Raw genomic sequence first — 21,312 nt, 5'->3', positions numbered from 1 at the left:
GCAGGGCAATGCCACAGTTCTACCCACTTGCATCCCAGGTGGAAATGGGTCAGGGCAGGGAACAGAACTGAGATCACAGCAAGGGATTTTTTGGGTTTTTTTCCCCTCCTTCCCTTTATTTTTTAATTCATGACATTAATTCTTGACTATTTGTAAGGCAGAGGGGCCCAGAAAAATGAAATGGCCTCTTGAAGCCTCTCATCTAGAATTACTATTATTATATTACTTCGTTGCATTTAGAATTGCTGTATGTCTGTAGCTACGTAGCAGTAAATCACAGTAAGAAATAACACATAATGATTTGGGAAGCACGAAAGAATAATCAATTTCATTTACCTGGCTCTGCTCCCATCAGAGCTGAACATGTGTCAAGACTGACAGAGGAGCACAAAGGCCAGCACTGTGCAGCTTTTAAAAATCTAGGACTTAAAGATCCTTTTCCCTTAGTATATTTAATATACTTTTAATGTTACATAGCAATTTCCTAAATGCACATTTCAGAATTTTGAAACTTTACAAAACACAGACTTCTCTCTCCCAAAATGTCATGCCTTGTTTGGGCTAATGGGAGCCATGCACACCCACAATAATTAAAATCAAAACAGCCGTTCCAGATCAATGCATGTGGAAACAGCCTCTTAAACACACCAGGTTTTTATCAACCCAACACTGAGTTTCTGGTGTTGATAGAGAAAAAAAAATCAACTGTGGATCTGTTGAGGTAACATGTATAAGGAAATATGGGCACAGCAAATCCATGGTTCATGATGCAGACACACCTACTTTTACATTTTTTACTTTTTTTTTCATAAAGGCCTTGAACGACCAGGACTTCCCCTGGAAGCAGGTGATGCCATGAAGTGCCTGCCTGGATTATGCAGAGGTTCAAGCTATTTGCCAGCTGAGAGCCTGGGAGAACAGAAGATGCAAACAAACCCCAGACTCTGAGGTTACAGTACAAAAAAACCCCATTGTTAGCAAGTTCTCTAATGATTTCTGAAGAATATATCATTAATACTTAAAAAAATAGTTCATCTTTACCACTGGACTGTGGTCTATTTTGTGAGAAACTCAACTACTCAAACAGTTGGGATGCCAAGGATAATCCATAAATAATGCCCTATTTTAATCTCTAATATAATTATCTAACAACTAAAATGCTGTCGTGGTTTCACTGCTCATGCTGGGGAGGCAGCAGCAGCTGAGTATTAATTCAGTTGCATCTCATATTAATCCATGTGCTCCTGCACAGGGACTGCAGCATTTGGAGTTTGATGTGGGAGCTGCTGGACAGGGGAGTCACTTGTAAGGGCTGGACAAAGGTCATTGTGTTTCATGGAAGGGCCTTTATGACTGCCACAATGATTTAGAATAAAATTTATTTGAAGTCAAGTTTCCATGTGTGGGATATAATTTTATAGCAGTGAAAGGAATTAGGACAGAAGTGATGAGCTGAGCTGTTCTCACAAAACCTCTGTGTGGAATTGGGGGTTGGAAGGTGCTGTGTTTGTCCTGAGCAGCTCTGCAAGGACACAGATCAGTGTCTCTCCTGCTGCTGAAGTCAGAGCTTTGCTAAATTAGAGCAGCAAAGAGCCACTGGACGCAATGTCCTCCTGTACTACAGGTTGGGTTGTCCCCCCAGTGTAATGCCAACTCCTGGTTTTCCATTTCCACGGGTCTGTAATTCCTGGGATTCAGAACCAGGGGTTACCTTGACCTCTCACTGAGAATTCCTTGTGACTGTGGATGCTCAATATCCCCTTACACAGTGCAGCCACCGAGGTCTCAGGCTGGGGAAAAATCTCTTTTTGAGGGGATCCAACCTCTGCATCCCAGAGGGGCTGGGGAAGGTAAATCCAGCACTTGGTGTCAGTCATGGGCACCCACTGGCCAAGGGGGACAAGCAGGCACAGAGCAGTCATCCTACACTTGTAATTCCTCCAGAGAAAGGCTCCTCAATGTGCTAATATCTCTCCACTAAATAAAGAGTTCAGGAGGCCCAACCAACATTCTAAAAATAACCCCAGCTATTTTTAAGTTATTAAAGTTGCTCTTCACAGGACATCCACTACAGAGTAGAGGAAAGGCTGTCTATAATTAGCAATGTGTTTTCTGGCTAAAGGGAGAAAAGGTTTTCTTACACATGGAACTGACCCTTTGGAAGAGGAAGGATATCCAAAATGTGGTGTTTTTTTAAAATTTGTTTGTTTGTTTGTTGTTTGTGGGTTTCTCCCCCCCCCCAGCTGCATAGCAGACACAAGTGAATCAGTTCTGAGATGGTGATTGTCAGGGGGATTCAAACAAACTTGAAGTGATTTCTGCTGACCCTACATTTACCAACCCCCATGTACAGAGTTGTGTCCAGCAGCCATGAGCTGGAACAAGCACCAGTCACTGTTTCAGTCCTCTTGGAAACTGGAAATTTCAAGCAAAAATCTAGTCTTCTCAAATTTTACTTCTTTTAAAGCTACACAGAAATAGGGCCAGAATACTGGAATGTAACTTTGAAGGCATAAGTCGGTCTTCACAATTCTTATTTATTATCTTTGCATGATCAGGTAAGACTAATCTCTTCACAGAGCTGAGGATTTTGAACCACAAGCTGAGTCTGTAAACACAAGCTTCCCCTGCTTCCTTCATGGTCAACATCAAAGAGGGTTGGGTGCTCTCAGATTTATTTGGAGATTCCAGGACGGCTTCCCACTGCCAGAGGGCAGGGCTGGATGGGATCTTGGGAAGTAAGTGTTCCCTGGGAGGGTGGGGAGGCCCTGGCACAGGGTGCCCAGAGGAGCTGTGGCTGCCCCAGGATCCCTGGCAGTGTCCAAGGCCAGGTTAGATAGACACTGGGGCTTGGAGCAGCCACGGACAGTGAAGGTGTCCCTGCCCATGGCAAGGAAGGGGTGGGACTGGGTGATATTTAACATCCCTCCCAACCTAAACCAGGCTGTGATCCTACAATGGCGGCCTTAGAATAAAGATGTAAATCAACCAACTGTTTGGCGTAAGTAAAATGAATGGTTTAGAGTGTTAGGGAAACAACTTGAAATTAAATTATCCTGCAGCACTTTTAAACAGAGCTGCATGGGAAGTAGTATAATTTTTTTTCTTCCATTGACAGTAGCTGACAGCTTCAAGGCTAAGTCACTGTCTCAGTTAATTTCAGTTTTTATGTAAAACACCAAAAATGTAAGCAGAATGGAGATGTGGCCACAAGGTCACAAAATACAGAATAGAAGCTGATTTTATTCTTTCACTTGCTTATCTCCTTCTTACACAAATCTGCTGTGCCATTGAAGTTTACCTATTTAAAATGTTAATTCTTGAAACAAATTTAAGAGGAATCTTTCTGTTTTCATGGAATTACTGAGTTCAACATGGAAAAGCTGTAACTAGTGATTAAAGCATGTAACACCAGCTGGAGATCTGCTTGTGTACTCCCAACCTCTGTCCACTATTATTCTTCAATTTGCAAGTCATTTTATCTCCATGTGAGTTGTTTTCCTATCACAAGGAGAGGGACACGACCTACTTACAAATCATTGTGTTTTCTGCCTTTTCCTGTGTATACAATGTGTGCCTTTACTGTTCTTTTAAATCCAGGGCAGGATACCAGCTCAGAGAAAGCAAGGGATGTGTAGACACAAGTCCAAGCCCAATGTCAATTATTACCAATGATGCCCATGGCAGATGCAATGCATCATGAGTGAAAAAGAAGAGTAAAACGCAGTAATTCAAATCATTCTTTCCCAGTACAGACACAAAATTTTCCCCTATTTTTTTTTCCTCTTCCATGACTTGCTTTTCTCAGAGACTTGGTAATTCAGAAGGAGTAGATTGAATTATTCATGACAGAGGTTAAAATAATAAATTCCAGTGAGGACTCTTGAAACTCGGGAAAGAAAATAATGTTTATTAGCACACAGGCACAACACCTTGCCTGGTATGCCTTACTAACAATACAAAGCAATAACCTCAGGTCAAAAGAGAAGTTGCAATACATGCAAAAACATCTGGATTGTGCACTGTGTAACACATTCAATATAGGTACATCTGTCAAATCAACACACATCTACTGCCCTAGGTAACAGAACTTCAGAGACTACCTCAGGGGTAAAGGTACAACAGAACAACCATCACTGAGCAGCATTTTGGACATGAAGCATCCTAGACAGAAACATTTGACCTTTGGAGGCAAAAACTGTAACAGGCAAATAGCTGAGAGCCAGATCCCCAAAGACTTATGAAAAGCTCTCGGTGAAGCCTAAGGTATTATTAGAATGAGGTCTGAAGGGTTTTGCCCTTGGTGAGTAAAATTATGAGTGGGTAGAAATGTCTCAACAGGTGAGAGTTTTAAATCATCAAGGTTTAGCGTTGTTGCTAGGAGTGAAAGGATGAAAGACTGAATGTTGATACAAACAAAACAATGTTTTTGTAAAACCTTTAAAATAAATAATACACATGAAGGAAAATTTGGGATAATTAATGTGTCCTGAAATCAAAATCAACATGGTTTAAGTTAATAAATAATTAAAATAATTAAGTTCGTTTTAATCCTACAGAACAATAATCAGTATTAAAACCTAGGAAAGCAGAAAGAGGATGGGGACCTCCTCCTTACTCCAAAATCAGGGTGATCAGTGCCAGTTGTCACCTCTCACCACGAAGCTACGTGTCTGTGTGTCACAGGACTAGCCAGAGGAAAGAGACAGAATGAACACACACTGCCACTTTGAATTGTACAGGTTTTCATCTACACGATGAGCACTCAGGGGCTCGGTCACTAACAACAACTGCTGGGTTCGGGGGGAAGAGGGCTGGGGGTGAAGGCTGGGGGTGAAGGCAACTCTAACCCTGTGTCAGCGTGTGACGAGCGCTCTCCGTCGCTGAAGGGGACGTGTCTGTGCTGCTGCCCAGGGTCCCGGGTCACTACGGTCACATCTGGGCTGCTACTGATGCGGTACAAGGTCCTGCGGAGCCGCGGGCGTGGCTGGCAGCGCGCCCACCGCGGAGCAGTGGGTGAAAATGCTTTATCCCCATCGCCGCCAGCGGCACGGCCCCGCCGGGCTCCGAGCAGCCCCCCGCCCGCTGCAGGCAGGCTGGGGGCTCAGAAGGCAAGTGGAGAGGCGCTTCGGCCCTTCTCTGTCCAGGGCATCCTCACTCGCGGGGCTCCTCCAGCTCCCTTTGCGGGAAAGCGAGTCTGTGATGCTTCCGCGGCGAAAAAGCTGCGAGGGACAGGATCCTAAAAGAGCGAGACCCCAGTGACAGAGTCCTTACCGGGAGCCGTGCTCCCTGAGACAGCAGAGGCAAAGAGTGGGTGTGTGATGAATGAGATCTCTCTATGCGATATGGCTGTGACGGGGTGGCACAGGGACCCCTGTGCCACACAGGGACACCACTGGGCTGAACTGGTCATACTGCAACTAGGCAAAGCCTCACACAAAGCAGGTCGCTGCTGCCTACTGACTATTGCCATAGCCCAAACATGCAGCAGGGCCATAGCAGAGGCACTCGGGCCACTCAGAGGTGCAGCACTCAGCCCACAGCCCAGCTGCGAGGGGCTGCAGAACAGCTGTTTCCAGCTGTGGTCACGGGGCTGCAGCCCTGGTAGGGGCTGTGGGTGACAGGGAGTGTCCTCACTTCTTCCTGTGCTTTAACAAAAGCATTGTATCCCCAAGCAAAAACATCAACGTTAGGCATCAGCAAGTCAAACATTACTGTGACCATAATAATTTTTAAACAACTTTGTTGTTGCTGCTGCTGTTGCTACGAACACAGATCAAGCATCCAACTCTCCTGATTCTGACCTAAACTGGCCACTGGGGCAAGAGGCAACCTTTGGCATATGAGCAGGATGTTCTTTTCCAAAGGGTTGAACTGCCACATTTCCAGTGCTTCCCAGCTCAGCCCCTATGGCAAAGCCCAGCTCTGCCCTGTGTCCTCCTCTCACCACACGAGCACAGCACAGCCCGAAATGCACTGACCAACACACATGTGAAGCACAGAACAAGGAACTGCGACAGGAGCACAATGAAGATTTGTACCCTGTAACCCTAAGAACATCAAGGAGATTTGGTAAAACAGGGTACAGGCAGATACAGCAGCACTTTATAGTGTACAACAGAGATGCCCATTCACACTGACAGCTGTTACACATTTTCTTTGTTAACAAAGAAACAATAAAACCAACATTAAAAAATCACTTTTTGGACCACATTTCCCTGTTGCTCCATTACTTCAAAGTGTTTTACAAAACTACTGAATGGTGACTGCTTTTGTACAGAAAATACATTGTCAGTTGGTTTTGTGGTCCAAATAAACCATGCTCTTTTTCTCCTCATATCATGCATTGGGATGCAATCAGCTTCTTGTCAATCATTAGTCAAAAGAAACAAACACATTTTTAACAATAAAAAGCTTCTATAAGCAACATTTCTACAGCAACCATTAGCCAGAACTATTTAAAGTGTTCCTAGCGTTTCCTTCTCTCCTGCTGTCTGCTTTTCTAATGGAGGAATTTTCCAGTATCTGTGACACCTCCCCATGCAGTTATTTACAAGGAGACGGTCCTTGTGGAGAAGGACCTTAATGAAATTTACAGTTGCTAAAGTACATTTGTAGATGCTGGCGGTCACACTCAGACAGTACGAATGGAACTCGTGCAGCTCTGGGCTGGGCCAGCAATGTAATTAAAGTGCAAATAAATACAAAAACCACAAGCCAGGCAGGACCATTTTTCATCTCCAGCATTAAGAAGCAACACGACTGTGTAAGTTATGTCAGATCAATTAGGCCTAAGTCACAATCTATTTTAAACATCTGTCTCCCTGAGAGGATTTAAGGGAGGTATACGGTGATATAGCCCTATTTCTTCAACTGGCTGAGTATCATTGGAAAAGTAAGGACACTTTTCCAGCCAATTTTTGTTTTCAACAGTGCTAACACCTGTGTTTTATACTATGATGCTTTTTATGTCATTTGAGCTCACTTCCCATGCAGCTACAACAGGCCACTCTTGATGAGGAAAATACAAGAAGTACCAACTACTGTAGAAATTAAATCATCTACCTGGTACGTCACAAAAGCACAGGCTCTGAAAACATTTACAAGTAGCACATTTTCTCAAACATATGCAAGTGATAATCACCAGCTCAGATAAAAATACATACTTTGTGTTTGCTGGCATTCAATGCTTGCCACTGACACGTTCACATTTACAGCTAAGTCAAATGGCTGAACAAAACAACAACAACAACAAAAAAGACATTTTTCAAACCACCGATTCCACGTAAAACAAAACTGTCACTCCAGCTCCAAGTGTTCACTGCTGATCACCACCTGCTGCCAGACAGACATGTATTTCTCTCCACAGTGTGTCTAGAAAGTGCTCTGTAGCCTGACTTGTCAGAGAAGCTGCAGGAGGTGCAGGAAAATAAAATGCCTCTTCCAGGGCTATGTGCAACGTGACTCTCCATCCCCTGCACCACCCCTCTGGGTCCTCACCTTCCCAGGTAGCAACTATTAACAACTATTCCACCAGTCCATTTGCTCTCCATGCTGTAAATACTTTCACTGATGAAAAAGATATTTACAAATCGTTTTTATAGATACAATCAGTCACCTTAGAAAAGGCTGCCAAGACATTTAAAGACAAAAATGTTTTATAAAGAGTAGCATTAAATGTACAGCAGGTGTTTCGGCCAACTGCAGATCTGAAGTTACTAGCTGCTGTCTTAATATCACTCCAAAGTAGTAGATGAGTGCTAAAATCCAGGTTTTTCAATGAAATTAACACAATGAGAACACCACAGCCATTACTGCCTCAGTGAACACATAGTTAGCCATCAACCCAGCCACCTCACTTTGCTTATTTATCCTAATACACCTGAGTATATTACCACATTTAAATCTGTACCCTTGATTTGTCATGTGAGATGGCTGCAATGAGTGCCTATTCACGGGAAAGTCTCCTGTTTTCCATGAAAGCATGGTCCCTAATGCCAAACATGAACTTTGCAAAGCAGAAATCACTTAAGCCGGGTAGGAAGGGTCTTTGTCTTTCACCTCCAACACTCATTTGTGTTGCCTGAGAGGGAAAGGCTGTGACACTCTCTATCTCTTATTGGAAAAGAGAGCTGGCATTCTTCTCAGAGTTTCTCTGGCTGTCTTTAGGTGGTGGCATGTGTGATTCTGTTCACTGTCGGAGTTGTTTGGAGGCCCCGTGCAGGGCGGGCGGGTCAGGCAGGGAGCCGGGGCTCAATCTTCAGGGATAGCTCATACAAGGTGTCCTCATCGATGATGAGGGTCTTGTCCAGCAGGTAGTGAGTGACCTGGGGTGGGGAAACACAGATGGACAGGCTGCATGTAACTGCCACAGAATTCTCCCAGCTTTCTTTTCCTTTCAGCACATTTTGGATCCTGAGATTGTCTTACGTTGTTTTCTTGAGAAACTCAACAGCTGCTTGGAATGCTGCTGGCATAAAGATGCACCTGCACTACTCTGAGAATTAATTAGGATTAATTCCCCTCAGGAACAGCCATATCCTTTGCCAGGTTACCTCAGCCCCAGCTGCTATTCCGGAATCTGAGATGAGCCTTCTCTGAAGGCACTGACCAGCTTTGGTCAAGCCGTATCACTCCCGAGAAGGGCAAAGGGAAAAAGAATTGCAGGATGCCTAAGCAGGTGCTTGGGACATCTCCTGACCCTCATCCCAAGATCTTCCTCTGAACCCCTCACACTCTTGAAGGCTGCAATCCCCAGAGACCTTCCAAAGGAGCAAAAAACTTCTTTACAAGGCATCAAACAAAGAGTCCCTGCCACGTGACGGTCTCACTGCCCCAAGGACCCATCCACATGTCTGTCTGCCCTCTCCTCCATGTGTGGGAGCAGGAGACACCAACTTGAGCTTTCAGTGACAGCTGAACATCCCAAATAACTGCTGTCACAGCCTGATGTCAGTAGCAGGCAGGAGCTTTACCTTCTGCTGGTGCTCGATGCGGTAGGAGGTCTGCTGGAACTGGCGTATTTCCCTGATAATATGTGAGATCTTTCAAAAGAACACATGGATGTAAGTGCAACCAGTTTGACTTTAGCTAAGCCATACAAAGCAAGAATTCTGCAACAAATTATTCCATTTAACTTGGGAGGAGGGAAGGGAAGGGTAGAAATCATCTCCCAATCAGCTCCCCAGGACTTCACGTTCCCAAATCAAACATTTATTCCTCAGCCAGCCCCAAGTGAACCACCCAGCCTCTCCTCTGCCCACAATGAAACCTCCCTGTTCTCCACCTCAAGTGACTGCTGCAGAGTGCAGCCCTAAGATGTGCATTTAGCTGAGATCAGAGGAGAAATTTCCATGTGTTCCTCCAAGGAGCTGTTACAAAACAACATTACATGGCAGTGGGAGAGACATCAACTCTAAAGCGCTTCTCAGATAGATCAGAGCACACTTTGAAAAGGACATTGTGATTACTGCTTCCTGGTGAATCACTTCATTCCTGTAATTCTGGTTATTTAAAAAAGCTTTTTCTTGCTCCTTCACGAGCGTCAGGCAGCTGCTTTTGGTCTCCTTTCTGAGAAAGTGAACTGGGTAGAAATTCAGCCTGTGAAAATACCCAGCCTGCCAGAAGGTGGTGATAGAAGACTGGGTCGAGTAATTGCTCTCCAATTGCTGCCTCTCTTGCACAGCACCAAAGCACCTTCTCCAGAGGTAAATTCAGAGGAGTTACAATGAAACCAGTAACTAACTCACACAATTAAACACCTGTTGGAGAAGCATGTAAGAAACTGAAAATTACCATTCTCATTTTGGAAAAATTGACAAGGCCTTCCTCAGTGAAGTTGGGTGTTCCTTCCTCGATAAATGCCAGGTCAGTCAGATACATCCCAAGGTAGGGAACAGCAGGTGGATTACAGCTGTAAACCAACAAATCAGCTTATTTTCCTGCAGATACATTTGCAAACGCATTTTTTTGTAACTTGAACAAACTCTTTATTGCACTGCCCAGTTCTAATTAATGGGTTGCATTCCTTTCCAGGACAAACAGCTCCTCTGGCTCTGCTTGAGTTAAGTTTGCTCTACCTGTGATAAATTGAATGCATTCTGCCCAATATCTAACATTAATGGCATTTTTAAAATATACTATTAATTATTCTGGCTGTTCAGTTCTCAGCTTCTCTCAAGATCACTTGAGGTAGTTCTGCCACTTGATTTTGAAAAGCCTGCTTCTTATTACAAAACTCACAAAAAATTCAGGTTTTTGTGCAGCTGGAATCAGTACATAAATTGTAGAACACTTGACATAGAATATCCTGGATACCAAAATTACAGAATGTCAAACGCAGTCTGGCAAATCAATTAAAGAAAACAATAATCAAGGACTGCTGCACAAAAGAAGCGGGCTGTTTTCCAGCAGGCTGGGAGGCCACAGGAGAACTATCCCTGTGCCTTTGTTCTATCTCTATGTTCCTCTCATAATTTATTGTCAGAAACATAATTTATTGTCATATAAATGGGTATGTGACCTGACACAGCTTAGTCCCAAGCCCTAAAATTCTTAACTAGAACAATCCTGTTTTTCACAAAAACTTTAATTTGTAAAGCTGGCTTTACACTTATTGAAAATGTTTATCAGTGTAAGTGAAACCCCAACAGGGAATGTTCACACAGAAAAATAGTTTAATTTGTTTCAGTAATTCTCTGGAGCTACTATGTTTACCCATCAGAGTATTAAATCACAGCATGTTCAGCAAAACAATAATGCCAGATAGAACCAACCTAGAATTCAAAAGATTATTAGGCAAAAAATATTTATTATTAAAGCTTAATCAAAACAAATTAATCTTTAACATGAACTATCCACTCTTTGTAACAAAACACAGTTGTATACTGTAGAGAGGCATACTTTTTGAGCATTTCTCTCAGGTTTTTAAATCTTCCTTCAGATGACACAGTCTTCTGAAGCTTGTCCATGAGTGCTTTTGTCTAGGAAGAAAATTCATTACAAATGTCATTGCTGTTGCATGTAAATGACTGGAATTAGATTCTATCAAAGGTGTAATTCACTTATCATCCCCACCACATTTTCAAGAGTAGTACAACAGGCATTAGGAATTTAGCTTCATTGCAGTTCCTCCTGTCTTTCTGAACATGGAGATTAGGCAGCATTAAAGTTTCCCTATGAGTGATATAGAGAACCTGTATTTATGTTAATATTATTATCCTGCAAACGGAGGAAAACCCACATGTCTATTACATTAATGGTCTGGAATCCAGTTTGCTGTGTGCACAGGAATATAACAGATCCTACATGTTGCTAAGGATCCTCAGCTGCATCTACTGAAGTTGGTGACAGCAGTGGGGTGGTCACTGCCTTGGAGCTTGCACTGAGCTGATTTTGCCTCCAAATTCCAGAGAGAAGCTGAGTATGTAAATGAGAATATATTCACGTCTTACACAAATCACTGTCAGTGGGCATCACCAGACCCTGGTTCCTTCTTAAGTGAAATAAATTTTGATTTATTTGATTTTTTGATTTTCAACCTGTTTATGCTACTGGCTTGAGACTTGAGTGTAGACAATTATGAGAATTTAATCATATTTGAAACTGAATTTCCAATTAAAAGAGAACTGTAGGCAGACAGAGTCACTTTCTTCTACACAGCAGTCTGATGAGGAACCCAGATTGCATTCCTAATATGTACCAGAGGACTGTGCCACAACATCAGTCTGCTGAGGTTTGGTTTCTTCTTCTTTAATTGAAAAGTTCAAAAATCAAAAAAAAATGCTATCCATAAAAATTTTTGGAGGTAAACTCACTTATAACAGTTTGTATGGAAATAATTTTTAACAGATTTTAAAACAGAAGGACATAGCACCAGCTGTGAAGCAGCTGAGAAAAAACTGACTGGAGAAGGTGGTACAGTCAGAGTGTATTTTAATTGTATTTCCTGGGATCATTTAAAACACAGGACATAAAAGACTGGATTATCTTCATCCTGACAGGTCTTTTTTTCATGTGTGTGTCTTGTTTTTGTGGCTGGCAGTCATCCTCACAGTTCTTGCTGACATTCTCAGCAGCCAGGCAAGGGCTCAAGAGAGGTGTTCATTGCACCTAAACTTGAGCTCCTAAATGAGAAAGAAATGAGAAAGTCTCATTCTGGGTAGAAAAGACTCAGGAATTTGAGAGGTTCTGACCTTCCTAAAGGCTTTCTGCACAGGCAGTTCCTATTTTAGGCACCTGACCAGATTTTAACTTTAGCTTGTAACCACCCAGATGTGTCTATCAGAAAATACCTAAATTTAGTTTACTTGAACATTTCAGCAGCTCAGGCCAAATAGTCTTTGGCACCTGCCAATTAAGTTGAAAATATTTTGTTCCTGCAGATAAAAAAATCACATACAAAAGTCCTGGACAAGAAATGCCAGTCCCAGGTGGTGGAAAAGCAGAAATATTCAGAGAATGAGTCCTGTCTCAACCCCTGGGCATGGTGACCGATGGCATCTAGAGCCAACTGCCGTGGCCGTGTCCCTCTCACCTGTTTGGACACCTTTGCCCAGGTTTTCTTGAGCCTGTAGATGGCACTCCTGTTGAGGGCCGAGGTGATCTCCAGCACGCCGTTGTAGTTGTGCAGGCAGCGGCAGATGTCGGCCACAGCCACCCACTTCTCGATGGCGCTGGCCCGTGAGGGCACATCGGCGTAGCTCATGATCTGCGAGGCCACCAGGTTGCTCATCTGGCCACGGAGAGAGAGAGGGGCTCAGGGAATTGAGGCACAATCCCTTCTAACACGTCATGAATTAATGGGCAAGGCGGAAGAACTCCCAGCTAAGCATGACAGAAATGATGGCTCTTCATAAACCCAGGAAAAGGACATTGGAAACAGCCTGAGGCAGGGGATGGGGACAGGGTAGAAGGGCTGGGAATGCAGTGGGAAGGTCTCCAAGCCATCAGTGATAAACCTGATTGAGAAGTCTCTCAGTAAAATCAAGGACAATGATAAGAAACGAAGACATCTTTAGGGATACAATGGCATTATACAGAGTTGATGTTACATTTTTCTGGAGAAATTGCAGTTTCTTCAGTAGTCTGAAAGACACTGTGCTACACTTTAAAACATTCTACTCTCTTAAATTGCCACTGAAATGCTGAGTACCAATTATTGGAAACAAGAATCTTCATCTGCTTTGACTTAAATGGTTAATTACAAAGAGGCTGCAACATTCAGTCATTAATAGATAATACATTACATCACATTGCAACAAAATCCAGTATTTTTATTTCAAAGATCAGAGGCAGTCCATGGGCTTCCTAGAAAGCAAATCTGTATTTGAGACTACTTACATCATTAAAATGTTGACTAGTTTTCATAATATAGGGCGTTCTCTCATTTTTATCCACTTTCATCCAGCCCTGCCCAAGGAACTCTCTAGACATTGATGGGAGAGGAAAAAAGCAAACAAAATTTTAATAAACACAGTACAGAGTCTGTCTGTAACCACAGCCTAAGCAGATTTCAAGGATACCTCAATTTGCTGGAAGCTAATAACACTGCTTTATACAAATTCCAGCAACTCACTATACCATTTTTAATGCTGACTGAAACAATAAATATTGTAAAGAAGATTTATTTTTCAATTAATCCCCTCTCCCCTGTCACCCCATCCTAATTTTGAGTGCTGTGACCCTATTTACACGACATTATCCTTTTGTGTGTGCAAACCCTTTTGTCAGGGGCTGAGCTGGGGGCTGACAGCCCAATGGCCACTGTCCCCTGAGGGACACTCTGTGGCAGGACGTGTTCTCCCTGTCTCTACTACAGACAGCTGGTGCAGATATGGAAGAGATAGCCCAGGGGCTGAAAGGCCCAGCAAAGCCTCATCTCCAGCCCCAAAAGGGCTCAGGCCCCAGTTAGGAATCCACATCTTAGTCTGGAGAGCAGATGTGGGAAGAGATAAAGGAAATATTCTTGATTGTTTAACAAACTATAAAAGACACACAAGTTATCACAGAGGCGGAAGTCTCCTATACCCTGAAAGTGTTTGAGACTTCTCCCTGGAGTATGGACACAGATTCCATGGTTACTTCCCTGGGGATTGAGGGAAAGGATCTCCATCTGTGCACCACCAACAGTTGGATGGTAAGACACATTGAATCCTAAGTTATATTATTTCTTCACTAGCTTCACATTAATAAGTACCTTTAACCTCATTCTGTACTAACCTACTAGTAGTTTTCTTTTTGTCCTTATTTCTGTGTAGTATCAGTTTGCTTTAAGTCTTATGTCTGTTAGTTTTCTATCTTAAATAAGTAATTTGTTCCATAATAGATCCAATCAGCCATTATGAGTGGGTTTTGGGGTGTTGGTCACCTCAATAAAGCTATGACCTGCTGCCAGAGGCCTGGGCAAAAGGCAGGGAGTTGATATAAACCCCCGCATCTATTTGTGTCACACTCACTCGTAGGGGATGCTGCGGAACACGACGTGGTCCAGCAGGGTCATCTGCTCCGCCAGCTCCATGGCTGACAGTGTCTCGAAGCACTCGGGCTTGGGGCAGTCTGGCTGCAAAAGCAAGGGGAACACTGAGGGCTCTCCCTGTGTGCCACAGGGGTGAGCAGCTTCCTGGGAACCTTCAACACAGGGTGGTAATTAACTTGGGGATAAGGAGAAATCAGGATAAATAACAATTGCAGACAACACAAACACCTGGCTGGAAACTCATAAAACAGGCACACAACAGGAGTATGAGTGAAGGTTTATTGGACTCTGTATATTCTGCACTTCTAATTTAATATATATTAATATCTTCCCCTTTTTAAAAAATCTTGAGATTTTATCCAATTACTTAAGTTTTGACATGTTCATTTTTGATATGGGCTCCAAATCTTACAATCTCTAAACTGAAATGGACATTCCTGGTATAAAAGAACAGTATATCTGTCCAGAAATATTTTAGAAGGTGCAGCTGTGTTACATTTTATTGATTGAAACACACAACATTTCTATGGGAGTTTTTTGTTTAACTCTCAAGATGAACTTACCATCTGAATGATATCCTCTATTTTCAAATGGTTATCATCTTGATCATCCTGAGAAAGAGTGCTGAAAAATAAAGTAGCAGAACACCCTAATAAATAAAATTGTCCATGCTTATCATGAAACCTTATTATAGATCAGCAAAAGGGTTTATCTAAAATAGTTCCAACGTCTGCAGTTGAGGACATAAAGAAAAAAAAATCTGTAACCTAATAAGTCATGTCTTGCTTTAAGTAAGAGTGTATAAACTGCTACAACATCAGAGACGGGTAAGATGAAATATTTCCATGGAAGTTTAAGTTCTCTCAACTAATGAATCCTGGAAATTGTCCTGTTCAGTGTCCCACACTGAGGTCAAAATGTGAAAATGCATAGAAAACTCCAGCTTTTACTTGTAGCAAGGACATGATTTCTGTTCAATAACAAAAGTGTTAATGAATGTTTCCAATCTGGCTACAGAAAACCTGTTATTATTATGGTTATTTCAGAGTCATGGGTCAAAAACTAACTAGGCAAAAGTAAGTATTGATCAAACACCATCTACCCTAATGCAGCATATTGGCACATAATTGCAAGATCTTACCCCTTGATGTGGAAATTACAGACACAAAGGAACCTTGAAAACATTGGATTTATGTAATATAGGAGTGAGAAGATTTTGGGTGAAGGAACATAAGTCAGAATGTAAAAGGCTGTCTGAAAGGACACAACAACATGCCCAGAAGTCACTGTGCTGGTTCCCATCAGGGGAGGTTTAGTTTAACATCTGGGTGAGGGTGCAGGTACAGGTGGGCCCTGATCAGGCTCTCTGCAGAGGGTCCTGCTCAGCTGAATTCCCCAGGACAGTTCAGGTCACCATCCCAAAGTTCTGCTGGTGACTTCAGAAGCACAGCCACAGGTCCCTCCAGTTCCCTGCTGCTGCACTCTGCAGTGCAAACTCTGCAAGCATCAGGGAAAGGGGTGAGGAGAAAGCATCACTTCACCTGCAGACCTCAACTCTGAGTGTGAGTCATGAACTTGTGCCAGATGCGTGTGCAGGAAGCTTTAATGCAGCACACCAGGTTCTTCTGATGGGGGCTGCGGCTGTTTCCTCTTTGTTTGCCCACCTGAGGGCTAAGCTAAAATGAAATGCAGATACACACAGACAGGAGCTCAGAAAACCTCCTTCCCTTCATTTGCAGCCTTCCAAATCCACACAGACCACTTTTTCTTTTTTCCTTTTTCCTTTTTTTTTTTTTTTTCATAAGCTGGAAACACCTTGTGTCTGACAGGCAAGGCATGTTTACCTCTCCAGGAGAACCCTAAGCTTCTTGCCCAGATAATAAAGGAGTGCAGCTTCAGTCCCTGTAAATAGCCTGGCAATCTGTCCTGCAGAGCAGCTTATTTTGTGCTGTTACTCATGCCTAGGGCGTGCAGGAATGTTGTGTTCTGTGACAAGAGCCTCTGGCAACGAAAACCACACAGGCCCTGTCCCTCTGCCCCAGGCATTCTCATCAATCTTGTAAAATCCATCATCTGAGTTACCTAAATATAACTTCATATTGGATCAGGTTCTTGCCTTTGATACAGAAATCATTGTATTTACTTAATATGAAATAAAGTATGAAACATAGGATTCTTAAAAGATTGAAAACAGTTAACTTTCCCCCATCTTTGTCTCCTGACACTCTCTACCACGACATCTCATGTTTTATGTAGACTTTCAACCTGTCATTCTAAACAGATGCTTTTCTCCTAGCACAGTGATCTCATGAAAAAAAACCAAAACCAACTCTCCTTTTATTCATAAATATTCTACAGTGAAATCTGCAGAGGACAACAGACTAGATAATGGTATTTTTTTGACAGCATCAATAGCAGCTTCCATTTCAGTCTGTGCTGTTGTCAGCCTTGGGACACTCAGTTTCAAGAGAGGACTAGGAACACTTGCTGGGCTGCCCAGCCCTGCTTGGACAGCTCCCACTCCACTCCCTGGAGAGCTCCTGGAATCTGGGAGGAAGCAGATGCTTGTGGAAAGAGTCATGAGAGACAGCAAAGGCACAGAGGGGCTCTCCTGAACAGTGCCACCCTTAGAGAGGACTGAACAGGGTGACACCTTCACTATCTTCAGAAATGAAGGAAGAAAATATAAAAGAAATATCTTTATAATTCTTAGAATCTCTAGTTAAGGTTCTCTCTCTCTCTCTCACACTTTGTCATGCCTGACCAGGCCAAATATCAAAATTATTTTCTACTTGAAAATATTAACATGTGTCTCGTCCTTTCTTTGTGGTACATAAAGCATATAAAAATATTTAAAAGCTAGTGCAAGTTAGAGAGCCTGAAATGTTGAAAGTGTTGTTTGGTGAGATCATACAAGGCAGAAAAATTACTTATCCATTACATTTTGACATCCGCATATCCCTTGATTTCATTTATGTTTAGTCTGAAGAAGGAAGAGCTGTTTCTTGAAGCAACCTGGTTTTCTCCAGATAGGATCATCTATCAAAGTTATTCACTGCTGTTCAGTCTGAATTTATACCTTCCTGCTTCATTATCAATTAAATTTTATCGAGATTTCAGGGGTTAGAAAATAAGGCTGATAAAATCTCAAGCAAAGCATACATTGAGAGCATTGCCTAGCTTACAGAACAGATACTGAATTAAAAAAAGCTTTTTTACCCTGAAGAGAAACTCTGTCAGTCCACACAACAGAAATCCCATCATGCAAGAAATACCAGCTGCTTTGTTTGATGACTCAAGGCATGAAGCAGCTCAGCATCTCCCATCAACACTTTCCTTGTCATTCATATTCTAAACAGAGCCTTTCCCAGAGCTGATGTGATGTATCTTTGGAACACAAACCAACTTTCCTGCTTCTCTGATCTCTGCTAACAAGGGGATGGATTTTGTGCATGCATGCAAAGGCTGGGGCAGTTTGTAAAAAGACATGTTTTTATCCAAAATCCTTCAGGAAGACATAGAAAATCCCAGCGTTAAGTCTCAGAAAGCATAAGCTTTTTTTTTTTTTTTTTATGAATGTTTGAAATGGAATTTTTGACAAGAAATGCTTGTCCTAAGCCCATTCTGCATTTGTCAACCTTTCAGACTTAAGAGTAGACTACAAAAACTGAGATGGGGAAGCCAGGCCCTACAGTGACAGCTGACAGGCAACCCAGAATTCTGAAGGAATCCATGTTTTAGATAAAATGCCTGCAGCAAACACCTCTGCAGAACAACAGATTTTTATAGCAAGTGGGTGAGTGACTATTTTTATGAAGGGCACATCAACTGGATTACTCCTTCTTCCCATTTTCAACCCATCCCAGAGGAACCTTTCGAATGAAAGCATCATCGGATCTTCCAGTTACAACAGATCTGTGCTTTCTTATGAAAAGCATGCTGTCAGAAGTCTTCAAACAAATTGGTTTGTAACAACAGTAAAAAAACCCCTTCGGTTCCAGGTAATTTATATTTCCCCTTCAGGTAGTATTAGATAAAGGTCTCAATTCAGAAGGAAACCAGAAAGATGACACCTCTCCAAGGAGTAGGAGAGCATAGGCTGAGCAGCTTTTCTCCAAGCCAGACACTGGAACAGGAGCCAGGAGAGGAACACAAAGCCCAGGAGCATCTTGGCACATTTTGGAAGAGGACAGATCCTGGATGTCTTTAGGACATCCAGGGAGATTCACAAGTCCCTGCCTGGGTTCTGTCCACGGAGAAAGAGCCAGGATGCCTAAATTCAGAGAATTTTGGTGGAGAGGATCTCCTCCATGGCAGGGAGAGACTCCTGAGGATCTCCTCCATGGCAGGAATGCTGCATTCCCTGCCTGCACCTTGTTTTGTGGTTTGGTGCTTCAGGTAAACACAGGGTCCCACCACAGGGTTCTTTGGTAATGCAAACCATTCATAATAGCTCTCAGAACCAGTGGAAGGCTGAAGAAGCTCAGGAAACAATTTCTTCAATTGCAGGCCCTCTCTCCACACTCAGAACATTGACTGTAACCTGACATGACAGAGAATCCCCACTGCGATGCAGAAAAGGGAATGATGCTGTGGGAGGGACCCTGCAGGACAACAGATTTCAAATTTGATCAAAAAAGCAGTGAAGCCTCTTCAGAGTGGCTCATTGGAGCCTTGGCCTGAAGCTGAGCAGTTCAGGGTTGGCAGAAGCATGGTTCCTACAGTAAACAGTGATCTCTGGAGACAAGAAACAGCCAGAGCTCTCCAGTCTAGGGCAGAGCAGGTTCAGTCTGTGGCCTGACCTACTGAACCAGCCAGGGCACCAGGGTGCAGAGAATAAACCCCACGTCATCACATCCTCCTCTTGCACCACAGCCAGTGCTGCTTTTTTTAGTGGAAATGTAGAAAAAGCTGTGTTCCTCTGGCACTGGAAACTTGTTTGTCCTCTGGGTTTGTGCAGTTGTGTTGTCAAAGATGAGACAGGCAGGTCAATGTCACCTCTCCTAACTCTGTTCGTTTCTCATCCTTCACAAAATCAGTTCCAGAATTGTACAAGGATGTTTTCAACCTGCCAGGAAAGCCAAATCCCCTGACAGAAGCTATTCCCCCATTTTATATTCTGATTATTGCAAAGTTGAGTTGTCAAAGAGCAGCTGGTTCTGCCTCTGAATCCTCCACCACTCTGAGGAGCTGGAGGAGCAGAGGGGACTCCTGGATGCCCCAGGACTGAGTGCAAACAGTCTCCACAAGGCAGCAGGTCCCTGCTCCCACCAGCAAGTCCACAGGGGTTTTTCAAAGCTTATAAATATTTTGGTTTTAAGAATGTGCAATAAAAATTAAGGACTGTGGAAGAGCAAAGGAACGTGCACTCATGTGTCAGCGTCACAGATAAAGTTACACACAAACAGTGCAGATTATTCCTTATATCCTGTAATTCCCTTTACTCAGTTAGCTATATAGCCTTGATGAGAGCCTGTGTTTCCAGCAGCAATTACAGTGCTTTGTTAAACTCTGGAAATTACTCTTAATTACCAGACATTTCCCTGAGGTGATCTGAACATCTCCTTCCTCCATTGAAAGGGTGAGAAATTGTATTGAAACTTAATCACATAGAAGTAGGATTGAATTATTTCACATCAAGTTGTCCAGCATCCATTTATGTTTAGCAGCACTGCCAGCCTTGAAGAACAATAAAGGAGTTTTTAGACAAGGTTAAAAGAAAAAACTGTTTTTCCTTTTTTTTCCCCTTTGTTAAAAAAAAAAAAAATAGAACATGAAATTTCAGAGAATGGTCAAAAATTCAGTCTGACTTCTTGAAAATTTGGAGAAATGGAACTATCTGATGAACTGTATTCACTGGTGTATCGGACAGTGTGCTCAGGTACTCAGTAATCAGTTCTAGGAGGGGAGAGAGGACAAACAATAACAACCATTTCCTAGAACAGCAGTAAAAGGATGCAAATGGAGACAATTCATTGTTTACCCATAAATACAAAGGTACATTTTTTGATGCAACTTCTAGTGGAAATTGGCTAATCTGAAATTGGGTACAGGAAATTGTTGACCAGCTTGTATGGTAAAGGCCTATAAACCCATCCATTACTCTGCCAGGAACAGCCAACTCAGGCTTGTTTTTAAACATTTCCTTAAGAAGCTGAAAGTTTTAAGATAATTTTACCCACTGTGAGTAGAAACTTTGCTGTCACACACATTATCAAAACCTACATCATCCTCATCCTTCTGGCTCTTTTGGCTTGCTGTCTCCTCCAAAGAAACACATAAAACAAATTTAATGTTTTTATTTGGAACAGCAGAATATACAGTATTATTTAAAGGAGGATTATTTTTGCTTATGTAAGAAGGTGCTTTTAATAGGAACTTATCTGTGTTTCTTATCTTTTGTTTGATATTTGTCCTCACAAGTGAAATTTTCAGCCTTTTTTTTTCACATAGTGGTTGGAAACTTGTCAAACGGTCTTAGAAAAATTCAGGCATGTTTATATCTATTTATTGCACACTTATTGGTTTACCTACAAAATACTTACATAAATGTTAATAAAGCACACTGCAGATTTATCTGTGTTTTTCATGATGTTTTATTTTAATCACTCCTTAGTCTGTAAATGTTTCAATGAATGCATTTATTTACTCATTGCTTGGTCTTTAAAGGTTTACTGTTCCTCAGGATTGTAGAACAATGTATTTGAAAATCAGTGGTTTTAAAATATTCATATTTTGTGGACAGAGCTGTTTTACTCATACTTGGAAGGCTGAGCTCAGCTGTCAGCCGTTCTGCAGCAAAGCTTTCCAATACAGGTATTTTTATGAATGAAACT

At 42.4% G+C, this 21,312-nt stretch overlaps 1 protein-coding gene across 6 annotated transcripts in view; it reads right to left on the bottom strand.

The window, feature by feature from the left end:
• Positions 1-3,895: 3,895 nt before the first annotated feature.
• Positions 3,896-21,312, bottom strand: part of RASGRF2 (Ras protein specific guanine nucleotide releasing factor 2) — a 117,306-nt gene continuing 99,889 nt past the window's right edge. For 4 of the 6 annotated variants that reach the window (XM_063422445.1, XM_063422446.1, XM_063422447.1 and 1 more), the window contains exons 20-27: positions 15,040-15,100; positions 14,457-14,560; positions 13,342-13,426; positions 12,536-12,733; positions 10,903-10,982; positions 9,796-9,913; positions 8,976-9,044; positions 3,896-8,327 (exon numbers count right to left, since the gene is read on the bottom strand). In XM_063422445.1, the coding sequence (XP_063278515.1) occupies positions 8,235-8,327; positions 8,976-9,044; positions 9,796-9,913; positions 10,903-10,982; positions 12,536-12,733; positions 13,342-13,426; positions 14,457-14,560; positions 15,040-15,100 (808 nt within the window). In that variant the 3' untranslated portion in view covers positions 3,896-8,234. The other 2 variants (XM_063422450.1, XM_063422451.1) reach the window with 2 other exon arrangements.

The sequence above is a fragment of the Prinia subflava genome, chromosome Z, assembly GCF_021018805.1.
Source record: "Prinia subflava isolate CZ2003 ecotype Zambia chromosome Z, Cam_Psub_1.2, whole genome shotgun sequence".
Classification (NCBI taxonomy): domain Eukaryota; kingdom Metazoa; phylum Chordata; class Aves; order Passeriformes; family Cisticolidae; genus Prinia; species Prinia subflava.
The sequence above is the reverse complement of the archived record's forward strand: the minus strand, read 5'-3'. Positions and strand labels throughout refer to the sequence as shown.